The following is a 13,612-nucleotide window of genomic DNA, read 5'->3' on the forward strand; positions in this document are numbered from 1 at the left end:
AAAAAATTAAATAATATTTTACAATATGACTGTTTTATTGTATTTTTGATTAAATAAATGCAACCTTGGTGAGCATTAGAGATTTCTTTCCAAACTTTTGACAGGTACAGTATGATCAGCTGATAATTGGGGCACGAAAGAAATCAGAAGAGAAACAAATTGGGTAACACTTTAGTTTAGGGTCCAATTCTCACTATTAACTAGTTGCTTATAACCATGCATATTACTAGGACATTTACTGTTTATTAGTACTTATAAAGCAGATATTAATGCCTTATTCTGCATGACTGTATTCTACATCCTTAATACTACGCTATTCCTACCCAATACCTAAACTTAACAACTACCTTACTAACTGTTAATACGCAGTAATTAGGGGTTTATTAGGGCAAAAGTCGTAGTTAATAGTTAGTTGTTGTTGTTGATACTTTATTGATCCTTTACAGGAAACTACATTGTCACGGCAGTCATTTCCGACTTTGTACCAATCTACAACATAAAATAATAAATAATAAATAATATATAAAAATTAACAAGAAATAAGAAATGATCGCTAACGTACTAATATAAAAATGTGCAAATGATGATATAAGTGCAAAACTAGACTGTCTCAAATGTATATACCAGTGATGATTCATAAGCCCATTAAACAATCTGATAGCCGCCGATAGGAAGGATTAGATGTCGAATGACCTCAGACTCCTTAAGAAATAAAGTTGGCTTTGACCCTTCTTGTACACTGTCTCCATGTGGCTTTGCCAGTACAGGTTGTTGTTGAGCTGCACACCAAGGTATCTTTGGCTGGAGACCATCTCCACCTCGATGCCCTGGATGGTAATCGGAATCGATTGTGTCCTCTTCCTCCTAAAATCTCCTTGGTTTTGAGATGTTAAGGTGGAGATGGTTGTGGTCGCTCCAGAGCACAAAGTCCTTAATTGTTCTCCTGTACTACTCCTCCTCCTCGCCTCCCTTAATTAGGCCGACGACTACCGTATCGTCAGAAAATTTCTACTACTGTCAGCAACTGTCAGTATTGAACTGGAAGTCCGCTGTACAGATGGTAAACAGAAACGGGGCCAGAGCGGTTTCTTGCAGCGCCCCTGTATTACTCAGGATAGTATTGGAGACACTATTCTGCATATGCACATACTACCTTACTAACTGTACTGCATACAACTACCTTACTACCTTACTAAGGTAGTCTGCGGGATATATAGATCATACATTTATCAAAGTCAAAGAATGTGAATCTCACAGATTGTCCAGGTGTGCGCATGGGTCCTTTGTAGCATATTAATGAGGGCGTCATACACCCATGTTGGGCTGATATAAAAACTGTAGATGATCCATGTGAGTTGACATGTTAGCCTTTGATGTAAGAGAGGACCTGTCTCTCAAACGTCTTCATGATATGTCAGGTGAGCGCTACAGGTAAGCGCTACAGGTAATCGTTGTGGTAGGTGGGGTGTCTCTTCTTGGGAACAGGGATCAAGCAAGATGTTTTCCACAGCCCATGGGTCTCATTTATAAAACTGTGTGTAGAATCCTGACTAAAAGTGTACGTGCGCCCTAAAGACAAAAATGGCGTACGGCAAAAAATATTCAGACTTATAAAACCGTGCATACGCCAGAACCAGCGCAAAATTCCCTTTATAAATCCCAGTCAGCTGAAGATTGTGCACACATGCGTCTCCACCCCATCCCCTCCCTGAAATAACCATATATGGAGCTTACAACGCCTAGTTTTGTTTGTTGACAAACAAAACAGTTTGTTGAGGGTTGGTTTTTTAGGGAAGGACTACATGCCTGCGCACATATATTCAAACGCGTATACCTATAGAATGAACTCTCAATACGCATGTGCACGCCATCAGCATTCTCACAGGTTCGCGTTTTTAAAGTTTGCGTAGAGAGAACTTAAGAGTTTTCTGTTAAAACGGTGTCGTGTTAGCGGCCCCTACGTTAATAACTAATGATCGTTGCGACGGAAGTGAATCAATCAAAACTAACTTTAACTGGAAAATAACTTTATTCTAGAGCTGCCATTAAGCAAAAACAATCTGTTACTTTAATTTCCTATTATCACTGTAAAGCCGCTTTGGAACAATCTACATTTATAAAAGCGCCATATGAGCGCCACCTTGACTAGTTTTACTATGCATATCCTGATCTGCATATCATTTGCATATGCATATTCATCCACGTGATACCATGTTTAAGGCTACAAGACATTAGGAAAATATGAGATACAGATGTGCTGTCACATTACATTGCTAAAAATCATTTAGTAGCCTATCCTTGCTTTGTTTTGAATAAATAAATCAAATAGTATAAAATACTTTTCAGAGAAAGTTTTTCTCAATCTTTTCCACTGGCCAAATAGTACTTTTAATTGCTTTATAGTTTTAATGGAAACAGATAGGCCTTATTGTGCATTATTGATAATTATTTGCACCAAAATATTTTATAAATTATTTATATTTCATATATATTTCATATATTTATACTAGATATGTATATCAGATGTAAAACATGTTTTTCACAGATTGTGAACATGCACTGTATTTTTGATTAGGACTCATAATGAAGATTTAAAGTGGTTTTCCTTCATCTGCCGTCAGTCCCTCAGCTCACCATCGGTGTCGCCAAACTGCTCCGTCTCCAAAATGTTCGTACGCATAGGTTAGAGTTTGAGTGCAGGTGCGCTAATTTTCCCTTCAAGTTTGTTTTTATAAATCACAACTTATGCGTTGGAAGTGGTGTACGCCACTTAAAGGTGCAGTGTGTGATTTTTAGCGGCATCTAGCGGTTCGGTTGCGAGTTGCACTAAGGGCTCAGCCCACTGATCACCCCTCCCTTTCGAAGAAGCTACGGTGGCTAAAACAGGACAAACATATCGTCGTCTGAGACAGCAGAGAATAGCCAGAGTAAGCCAAGAGTGTGTAACATTGTCACTGTTTCTGTACCACAGTCCATTATAAACCACATCATGGATAAAGTTTACAAAGTCATAGTCAGGTGAGGATCAAGGGTCTTAATATATAATATAATAATAGTAATCAGCTGATTGTCTCACAAACGTAACCAGCATATTTCTCCCCACATAGCATAGCAAACCCATAATACAGCGAGGGACAAGAACCACATGAAACTATGCAATTATATTTTTTCTAACAGGGTAGTAAAAGTTTAGCTGGCTAATATGAGCTGTTAGTACTGTGGCTGAGCTGGTTAAAGCATAAAGCCTTGTTTAAACTCGACGCGTCCGCATGAGCCCAAAGGTGCGCGCTGCAAAAATGACATGATTGTAACAGCGCGCACGCCTCCGCAACACCATTTGCTACACACAATAGGCTTTTTTTCTCTGATTTTGAAAACTCTTCGCGATCGACTTAAAATGCTTCCAAGATCGACTTGTCGACTGCGATCGACGGGTTGGTGATTCCTGTAACATACTGTTTTACGGTCAATGACAAGAGTACTAATCAGCTGTCTCACGAACGTAACCAGCACATTTATCCCCACATAGCAAAGCCATAACACAGCGAGGGAGAAGAACTAAGTTACATGAAACAATCCAACTACATATTTTACACCACTGACAAGGGAAAAGTCACTACTCACTGTGTCTATGGTGGCTAGCTTCTAGCTTTCTGCTGCTTCTCTTTCAAGGTAGTGACGAAACGCGCTCTGTAGCGCTGTTTGTTCGCTGTCGGCTATGGTAGAAACATGGCGACACAATATGTCGACCTTCATAGAAGGGGGTGCCCGCGGTTATGTAGATATAAATGTCTCATTCTAAGGTAATAAAAACATTACGGTTTATTAAGTAAGTTCTTTATACACCACTGAAAACATAGTTATGGATGTCATATTGCATTTCTGTTAATAGATACTCAAAATTATTACACATTGCACCTTTAAGTTTAAGTGGCATACGCAATGTAAATTTAGACTTCAATTTGTACAATATAGACCAATATGTTAAAATGCATGACGGCAGATAGATTAATTCACTAATATCTTTGTATTTCACTTATATCTTTGCATCGATTGGACACATCAAAATTCTTTTGATAACTTTTGATTTGTGCAAAGATGTCTGCTCAAGGTCGGACAAAGAGTCTTTGAAAAGTATTTTTTCAGAAAACCTAAAATAGCTATAAAATGTATAGACAAAATAGATAGGGTTCCATGATTAGAATTCAAAAAATGTTTCTGTGTGACTGAGTAGTGATGCAGGGACCATCCTGCCAAGATTGGAGTGTCTTTGATTTACTGTCTCTGACACCCTTTTAAAGCAGATAGACAAAGTTTATCCGCATCTTTCATGTGTGTTACTTCAGCACAAATAACAAGCAGGTAAGCAGGCTTGTTGTTTGTGCTCAGGAACCTAAGATGAGGAGTCTGTAGCAGCACTGTCTCGTTTGCTGGACTCGGGGCCCGTTTTCTGTGGTCATCCTGTGCTAATTTCCTCTCTGTGGTCTCTGTCTGTGTGCGGAGTGCATGAGAACCACCATACTGAGAATTTATTTTGTGTTACAAAGTGTACTAATAAACTTTTCACGTTTGTCACCGCTATTGAGTCCTCCATTTATCTGAGTTACCTGACACAAAGAAGAAGAACATCAGTGCAAACACAACTTGGCTCCAGGATCTTTTGAGCTTGGACCCATAAATATATAAATAAATCTTAAATATATGCCTCTATTATTTTAAAATGATGATTGGTTTGAAAAAGTATGTATTTTTCTAAAAATATGTCACCCTTCTAAACTGGTTTTATAAGGTTTTTAGCCAGACCAAGGATATAATTTATGGTCCCACTTTTGCTGATGATCCAGTTTTATCTGTTAAAAAAAGTATTAATTTTGTATTCATCATATACAGTATAAATATATCAAATATTTGTACTGTATATTTACATTCATTTGGGTTCTTGCATCTGAACAGCCGTGTGCACCACCACAAATATGCTAAAAATGAAAGGGATAGTTCATACAAAAATAAAAATTCTATCATAATTTACTTACCCTCAAGTTGTTCCAAATCTGTATGAATTTATTTATTCTGCTGAACACAAAAGAAGATATTTTGAAGAATGTCAGTAACCAAACAGTTGATGGGCCCCATTGACTTCCATAGAATGGCGAAAAAAATACTATGGAAGTCAGTGGGGCTGTTTTGTTACTGAAATTCTTCACAATATCTTCTTTTGTGTTCAGCAGAAGAAAGAAATTCACAGTTTTGGAAGAACTTGAGGGTGAGTAAATGATGGCAGAATTTAAATCTTTGAGTGCACTATCCCTTTAAACTAACCACTGTTCTTGAACAGTATTATCTAAAGTGTTCCCTGTCTTTCAGCCTGACATCCTGGCCATGGCTCACATGCACAGGCGTACTCCCTCTCCAGCTCTCATTTTCAACACAATAATTTCTCTTATTGTTCTCATTCCGGGAGACTTCCAGGCCATAGTCAACTTCTTCAGGTATAGTGCCTGATTTTGCATAACATCATATTACCCATAAATACAGATGATTCAACATAGAAATAGCAGTTGGTATGAATGAATAGCTAAACCTCGTTGTCCTACCGCTCTGTATCTGCGGCCTGATGGGAGGACAACAAACTCTTTGTGCATCAAAGTTTAATTTATTAACCACTGTACCCAGATATCTATTCATCCACAAGATTAGTGTCCTTTCATGAATGACAGAAAAGAAAGGGAGTAGGAATGGCAGACTTTCCAAAGTCTAAAATCATGACTTTGGTCCTTGCTATGTTTAAATTTAGACTACAGTTTGCACAACAAGAAACAAAATCCTCCACCACATGCCTATGAGATGTCTCCTCATTTGCTAGGAGGCTCACAATAACTGTATCATCTGAAAACTTCAGAATATAACTCTTGCAGGCACTCCTGCAGTTATTAGTGTAAAATAAAAAACAGAGGGTAAAGAACACACCCTTAGGGGAACCTGTAGAGGAACTTAACTTGGAAGATAGCAAACCATTGACTCTCACACACTCCTCACACAGTCCTGTTCGATAAAAAAAAAAGAACTGTCCATCCTACCAAATTAAGATCCAGGTTAAATAGTTCTACAAGCTTTTCAGCTGACACATGTGGTACGCAAACTGAAATCGGTCTAACATATCTTCTACATGCTTCAATATCTCTATATCACAATTTTCTTAAATGTTTTAATTACCAGAGAAGTGAGGACTACTGGTCAAAAATAATTTAAAACCTTTTGGGTCCTGCATTTCACAATGATCTCAACACCTTACCACTAATGTTATCTGATCAAGGACATTAATTTGCTTTTATCCTTTAAAAAAAAACTAGCCCCCGTAGAAACATCAATATAAAACATCATATTACTTTGCAAAGAATCATACTTTACAATACACATTAGAAGTATAGCCCTTTGAGGATACCATATTCCTATTTCTTTCCTGTAAAACTGTATTAATTTCATTCCATCCCTCACCACCCTGTGATCAGAATTTAAAACATTTATATTGCTATTTATGTTTTGTCTTTGCAATAGCTGCTCTTACTTCATGATAAGAGAATAAGCAACTTTATCACCACTTTTAAAAATAACTTTTTTTCTCCTCTTTTTTTAACTCCTTCCCCTCGCGCCAGAGTTTTTGAAAAAAGTTGCCAGCCAGCACCAGTATTTTTTTATCATTTTCACAAAAGTTTCATTGACCCTAGAATATTTTGTTGTTTGAATATCTGACCATGCAATATATCAAAAGAAAGAACAGGCCCTCTGCTTTAAACAAACAAACAAACAAACAAACTAAATTTTATTCTAGCTTCATGCATTTTTATCAGCACTTGAATGTGGGTAAGTTTCATAAAAAAGCAACATTTTGAGCAAAAGCTTGCAGTGCCACTTGTATGGATTCGTAGCATAAATCAAGAGTCTTATTTCCATGAGTGTGACAGGTGATGTACTGATGAAAATGTCTTAGTGTTTTGTTGCAATTACTCACCCATAACAAAAAAATGGGGCATCGGGTGAGATATACAGAAGTCTTTGTAGCAGAGAGAACAACACCTCATTTGGATTTTTAGTATTAAGCTTAGGGTGAATATACACAACTGTCAGGAATACTTGAGGAAATTCCCTAGGCAACTAATATGGTCTCATAGAAATTGTCAATAACTCAGTCTCCGGTAAGCAAATTTCTCCCTTACAGTTACATTATTACACCATCGTCGGTTATTATGAAATCATACTTCACCTCCCTGTCACCATTGTTAATTTTGGCACCCATTTTTGATTTAGTCTTAGCATCTTCAGACGAAAATGCTTATTGGTCTTATTTACATTTCAGTCACTTTGTCTTTCATAGTTTTAGTCTAGTTTTAGTTGACGAAAAGTCATTGCATTTTTTGTCAACTTTTAGTCCTTACTCATTACTTTTAGTCAAACTGTAGTTACCGACATTCATTTTGGTAGCTATTTATATGTAGTCTTTAGACAAAAAATTTCATTATAATTTTTCTCTCTAGGCCAATTCAATTAAGCTTATGAGAAATTGAAATTAAGGTAACAGGCTTTATCGACATTGCACTCTAGCAGTAGCACTTGTGCAATTCTACATATCCCTTTTCCTTAGTTCAGTGGTTCTCCCAATTTTTTAGAGTGCCGTACCCCCTCTCTTCCACTTCTGCAGTCACACCTGTTCCATTAAGTGACAATATTTGCCCCCTTTATTCTTTCCAGTTAATTTTTTTTTTACGTTTATAATACCTTTATAAAATAAATAATGCTTTAAATAAAACAATGTTCAATAAATATGCAATGATGGTAAAAACAAACTGATACTTTTAAATATTAAATTAAAATCGCCGGTAGGTGGCGGTAAGTCACTGTCTTTATGAGTGAGTCATTGAGTCTTTCATTCATTCAGTAACGAAGCAAGTTGCTGTATTTATGAACGGATCATTGAATTTCGTTCAAAGCCTCAGATTCGTTCACAAATGTAGTACATCACTTATTGTTACCCTTTTGTTTGTTGAACTGTTGTGTAAAATCAATGTCACATTTGAAATCGTGTGGATATTCAGGAAACATTGCATTCTTGCTCGTATGATCAACATTAAAAACACTGCTGGATATCAGCCTGCATTTTGATCGCAGATTTAGTCGCACAAACAGCGCAAGCGGCTCCTGACAGAACACAGACCGACTGAATGACCCTTTAAGTAGAAAATCTCAAATGAAGATCGCTGAACTCCAGCTTAATCGTCTGTTTTTTCCGATCATCCGCACTTCTTCAGCAGTGTAGAGAGAGGGTGTGCGCATGGTTGCCAGATACTATATTGAAAAGACCGGGTAAAAAAATTGTTTTTTTAACAGAAAAGCTCTAACTGGGGTTCCCTATCGGTCAGTCACTACAACGTAGGTCAGACTGACCAATAGGAATCTCGCTAGAGAGGCCAATCTACTTCGAGTGAAACTAAACAAGCCAATGCACATTGGCGTGCAATCATTTGCATCAGCTGTGCAGCCTCGCAGCGCGGGTATTTAACAAGCAGCTGTTTGATTGCACACTAGCTTTTTGCTTCGGAGCCAAACGCTTCATGCTTGACTACAAGAGTGTGACTACGAGCCTCTTCTTTGGACCTCTCCTTCCCGGTGCGGGCGTTACAGCACGGCAGCGCGAGCAGTCTTCTTTTTCTCTCTCCTGTCTGTGGTGTGTTGAGCAAAACCAAAAAGCTGTTGTAACAGCTGGTAAGGTGCGCCGTACGAGCGCTCAAAAGCTGTTTTCACTGCTGGTAAGACAGTGAGAGAGAGAGAGAGAGATCGCGCACAGACAGGTGCACATTCCTGTCTGTGTTCGCAGTGACTGTTCCCCTGCGTGTTTCAGCACCAGTGAGAGCAGTCCCTAAAAGAGCTTACACAAATAGAGAGCGTCTTTTAAAAAGAAAAAGATGACTTTCTATTTGTGTGTTTCTGGATGCGGTCGTTACCTGGGCTCACAGGATGGTCACAAACGCTGCCTCGTGTGTCTGGGCATTGAACACGCTGAGGCAGCGTTTGTGGATGAGTCATGTACCCATTGTGGGAAGATGACCATCGCGGAGCTACGGTCGAGACTCCTGTTCCTGCAAAGGGGCGGAGTCCCCGTGCCTCTGCCTCGTTCCAATCCTCCCCAGAGGGTTGCTTCGGGCGGGGGCGCGGGTGACCTGAGGATCACGGTGAGCGCGTCTCCTTCGGGGAACCAACCCCCTAGGAGCCCTCACCCCTCTCATGCTCCGCAGCCAGTTGAGCTTCCATTGGAGAAAGCTGGACCATCCTCGAGGTGTGTACCGGTTGTCTCCTTTGGGGCTCCCAGTGACCAGATGTCGATCGCTGCATCGGAGGTTGGGTCAGACCTCTCTGCGGACGACGACTCGGCACCGCTGCCTATTTCGGGGTTGCCAGCGGTGCCTGAGACGGCCCCGGAGATGATGGCCATGCTCTCCCGGGTTGCCAACGGGGTCGGGCTCGTGTGGAATCCTCCACCGTGTCCCGAACCCTCGAGGTTGGATGATTGGTATCTCGGGGTGGCGCGCACTGGTTCTCAGCAACCCACCCCAGTGCCTTTCTTCCCGGAAGTGCATGAGGAGCTTACGGGAACGTGGACGGCACCTTTTACTGCCAGAAACTGTTCCGGTGGCTCCTCCTCCCTCACCACCCTTGATGGCGGGGCAGCTAAGGGATACACGCGCATCCCGCCAGTGGAACGGGCCGTTGCTATGCAACTGTGCCCTAACTCCACTTGGCGTGGAGAACCGTGTCTCTCTTCCCTGGCCTGTAAGTACTCGTCGGATTTAACCGGCAAGGCTTACAAGGCCTGTGGGGAAGCTGCCTCTGCCATGCACGCCATGGCGTTGCTGCAGGTCCATCAGGCCAAGGCACTGAAGGACCTGCACGAGGGTGGTCACGATCCCCAAGTTCTTCAGGAACTTCGCATCGCGACGGACCTCGCGCTTCGTGCGACGAAGGTGACCGCGCGGTCGGTGGGTCGTGCGATGTCCACCATGGTGGTCCAGGAACGCCATCTCTGGCTGTGTCTGGCTGACATGAGGGAGTCTGACAAACTCCGGTTTCTCAACTCCCCTGTGTCCCAGACCGGCCTCTTCGGCGACGCGGTTGAGAACTTCGCCCAGCAGTTCTCGGCTGTACAAAAGCAGACGGAGGCCATCAAACACATCCTGCCGCGGCGGCCAGCTGCTGCCTCCACCCCGCCGCCCGCGGCACCTCAGTCTGCTCGTCGCCGAGGGCGTCCTCCTGCGTCTGCCCCTGCTCCCGTGCCGCAGCAGCAGCCTCCACCTAAGCGGCGCCGTGGAGCCAGTCGCAGGCAGGGCGCCCCGCCTGTCCAGGCCCCCACCAAGAGGGGCGGCAAAGCCAGGGGTAAGCGGCCCTAGGACGGGCGACCCGGAGATGGAAGGGACTGCTCTCCAGGAGACGATGACCGCATCGCTCCCTCCCCAGAAGAGGGCCAGGTGGAAAATCCTGTGTTTCGTTTTGTTTGTGTTCCGCCGCTGGCCTTAAAACCAGCGGTACCCAAATTTTCAATAAAAGAGCAGTTTCTACCATCTCTGGGTCCGAAGAGGACTCGGAGAGCAGTGGCGGGACAGAATCCTCACCACTCTCATCCGCCTCCTCTGTCGCCAGTGAGCAGCAGTGTGCAGTTCGAGAACGCCACCGAGCCGCCTCCTGCACCTCCTGCCCCGTGGAACCAGGTAAGTGCTGCACAGCACACGCAGACCCTGCTACGGGCCGCCTCCCAGAGAGAGCCTCCCGAGCCGCGTCCCTGTGTTACACCTCGCTGCCCCACTCCGGGTACGCCTACGGTCCCTTTGGTCACGCTTGCACGGTCTCTGAGAGCCTGGTTAGCGCTCCCCAGTCCGTCTCGCTGGCTCATTCGGACCATCAGGCTCGGCTATGCGATTCAGTTCGCCCAGCGCCCCCCCCCCAAGTTTCGGGCCATCCACTCCACTACAGTGAGAGCAGCCGATGCCTGCCGAAGCCGATGCTGGCGAAGGACGCGATAGAGCCGGTCCCTCCAGCCGATATGAGGTCAGGGCATTACAGTCCCTACTTCATTGTACCCAAGAAAGGTGGTGGGTTACGACCAATCTTGGATCTGCGAGTTTTGAATCGGAGCCTCCACAAGCTACCGTTCAAAATGCTCACGCAGAGATGCATTTTCGGATGCATCCGTCCCCAAGATTGGTTTGCAGCGTTCGACCTGAAGGACGCATACTTTCATGTCTCGATTCTTCCTCGACACAGGCCGTTTCTGCGCTTTGCGTTCGAGGGTCGAGCATATCAGTACAAGGTCCTGCCCTTCGGGCTGTCCCTGTCTCCCCGTGTCTTCACGAAAGTCACGGAGGGGGCCCTTGTTCCCATGAGAGAACAGGGCGTTCGCCTCCTCAACTATCTCGACGACTGGCTTATACTAGCACACTCTCGAGATCAGTTATGCGAACACAGGGACCTCGTGCTCACGCACCTCCGCCAGTTGGGCCTTCAGGTCAACTCGGAAAAGAGCAAACTCGCCCCTGTGAAGAGGATCTCTTTTCTCGGTATGGAGTTGGATTCGGTCGCACAGACAGCGCGCCTCACAGAGCAGCGCGCTCAGTCGGTGCTGAACTGCTTGAACACGTTCAAAGGCAGGACGGCGGGGTGAAAGTTTTTCAGAGGCTCCTGGGGCATATGGCAGCGGCAGCAGCGGTAACTCCGCTCCCGAGATGGGCGTGGCAGCGCGGCACTCACCGGGTGGCAATCACACCGGCCTGCCGCCAGACCTTCAGCCCGTGGTCAGACCTCTCGTTCCTTCGGGCAGGAGTCCCCTTGGAACAGGTTTCCAGGCATGCTGTGGTTTTCTCAGATGCCTCTGCCACCGGCTGGGGTGCCACGTACAACGGGCATGCAGTGTCAGGGGTGTGGACGGCTCCCCAACTGCATTGGCACATCAATTGCCTCGAGTTGCTAGCAGTACATCTCGCTCTGAGCCGCCTGAAAAGGCCGCTACGGGGCAGAGACGTGCTGGTCCGTACGGACAACACTGCGACCGTGGCGTACATCAACCGACAAGGTGGTCTACGCTCCCGTCGCATGTCGCAACTCGCCCGCCATCTCCTCCTCTGGAGTCAGAAGCGTCTGAGGTCGCTTCGAGCCATGTATGTCCCTGGCGTGCTCAACCGTGTGGCCGACGAGCTATCACGAGCTGTGCTTCCGGGAGAATGGCGACTCCACCCCCAGGTGGTTCAGCTGATCTGGAGAGAGTTCGGAGAGGCTCAGGTAGACCTGTTTGCCTCTTCAGAGACCTCCCACTGCCAGCTGTTTTACTCCCTGACCGAGGGAACACTCGGCACGGACGCACTGGCACACAGCTGGCCCCGGGGCCTCCGCAAATATGCGTTTCCCCCAGTGAGCCTACTTGCACAGACACTGTGCAAAGTCAGGGAGGACGAGGAGCAGGTCCTTCTGGTGGCTCCCTATTGGCCCACCCGGACTTGGTTCCCAGAACTCATGCTCCTTTGGACAGTCCCTCCCTGGCCCATTCCTCTGAGGAAGGATCTTCTGACTCAGAGACGGGGCACCCTATGGCACCCGCGTCCAGACCTCTGGAAACTCCATGTCTGGTCCCTGGACGGGACGCGGAGGTTCTAGGTGACTTACCCCCTGAGGTACTTAACACCATCACTTCAGCACGGGCGCCGTCCACGAGACGTGTTTACGCCCTGAAGTGGAACCTGTTCGTCAAGTGGTGTTCTTCTCGCCGAGAAGACCCCCGAAGATGTTCGATAGGGTCTGTGCTTTCCTTCTTGCAGCAAGGGTTGGAGCGAAGGCTGTCTCCCTCCACCCTCAAAGTACATGCTGCCGCTATTTCAGCTTATCACGACAACATAGATGGCAAAACAGTGGGGAAGCACGACCTGGTCGTCAGGTTTCTTAGGGGGGCGAGACGATTAAATCCTCCTCGACCCCCCTCCATACCCTCTTGGGATCTTTCCCTGGTGCTTCGAGCACTTCAGGATGTTCCCTTTGAGCCTCTGCAGTCAGTAGACTTAAAGCTTCTTTCCATGAAGACTTTGCTACTGGTTGCACTGGCCTCTGTCAAGAGGGTAGGAGACCTGCACGCATTTTCGGTCGACGAATCGTGCCTAGAGTTCGGGCCGGGTGACAACCATGTGGTACTAAGACCCCGGCCTGGCTATGTGCCCAAGGTTCCTACCACTCCCTTCAAAGATCAGGTAGTGAACCTGCAAGCGCTGCCTTTGGAGGAGGCAGACCCAGCCCTGGCTTTGCTCTGTCCCGTTCGCGCTCTGCATATGTACGTGGACAGAACTCAAAGCATCAGGACCTCAGACCAGCTCTTTGTCTGTTACGGAGGCCAGCAGAGGGGAAAGGCTGTCTCCAAGCAGAGGATGGCCCACTGGATAGTGGATGCCATCGCCTTGGCTTACCAAGCTCAAGGCAGGCCCTGCCCGCTCAGGTTGCATGCACACTCCACGAGAGGCGTTGCATCCTCCTGGGTGCTGGCACGTGGCTCCTCGCTAACAGATATCTGTAGAGCTGCGGGCTGGGCGAC

General features: G+C 45.4%; 1 protein-coding gene across 2 annotated transcripts in view; it reads left to right on the forward strand.

Moving 5' to 3' along the window:
• Positions 1-13,612, forward strand: part of zmp:0000001267 (b(0,+)-type amino acid transporter 1) — a 65,856-nt gene that overhangs the window by 39,407 nt on the left and 12,837 nt on the right. For both annotated transcript variants that reach the window (XM_056255934.1, XM_056255935.1), the window contains exon 4: positions 5,365-5,489. In XM_056255934.1, coding sequence (XP_056111909.1) covers positions 5,365-5,489 — 125 coding nt within the window. The remainder of the gene's footprint in view (positions 1-5,364; positions 5,490-13,612) is intronic.

This window comes from Rhinichthys klamathensis, unplaced genomic scaffold, assembly GCF_029890125.1.
Source record: "Rhinichthys klamathensis goyatoka isolate OS25496 unplaced genomic scaffold, OSU_Roscu_1.1 h1tg000123l_1, whole genome shotgun sequence".
Classification (NCBI taxonomy): domain Eukaryota; kingdom Metazoa; phylum Chordata; class Actinopteri; order Cypriniformes; family Leuciscidae; genus Rhinichthys; species Rhinichthys klamathensis.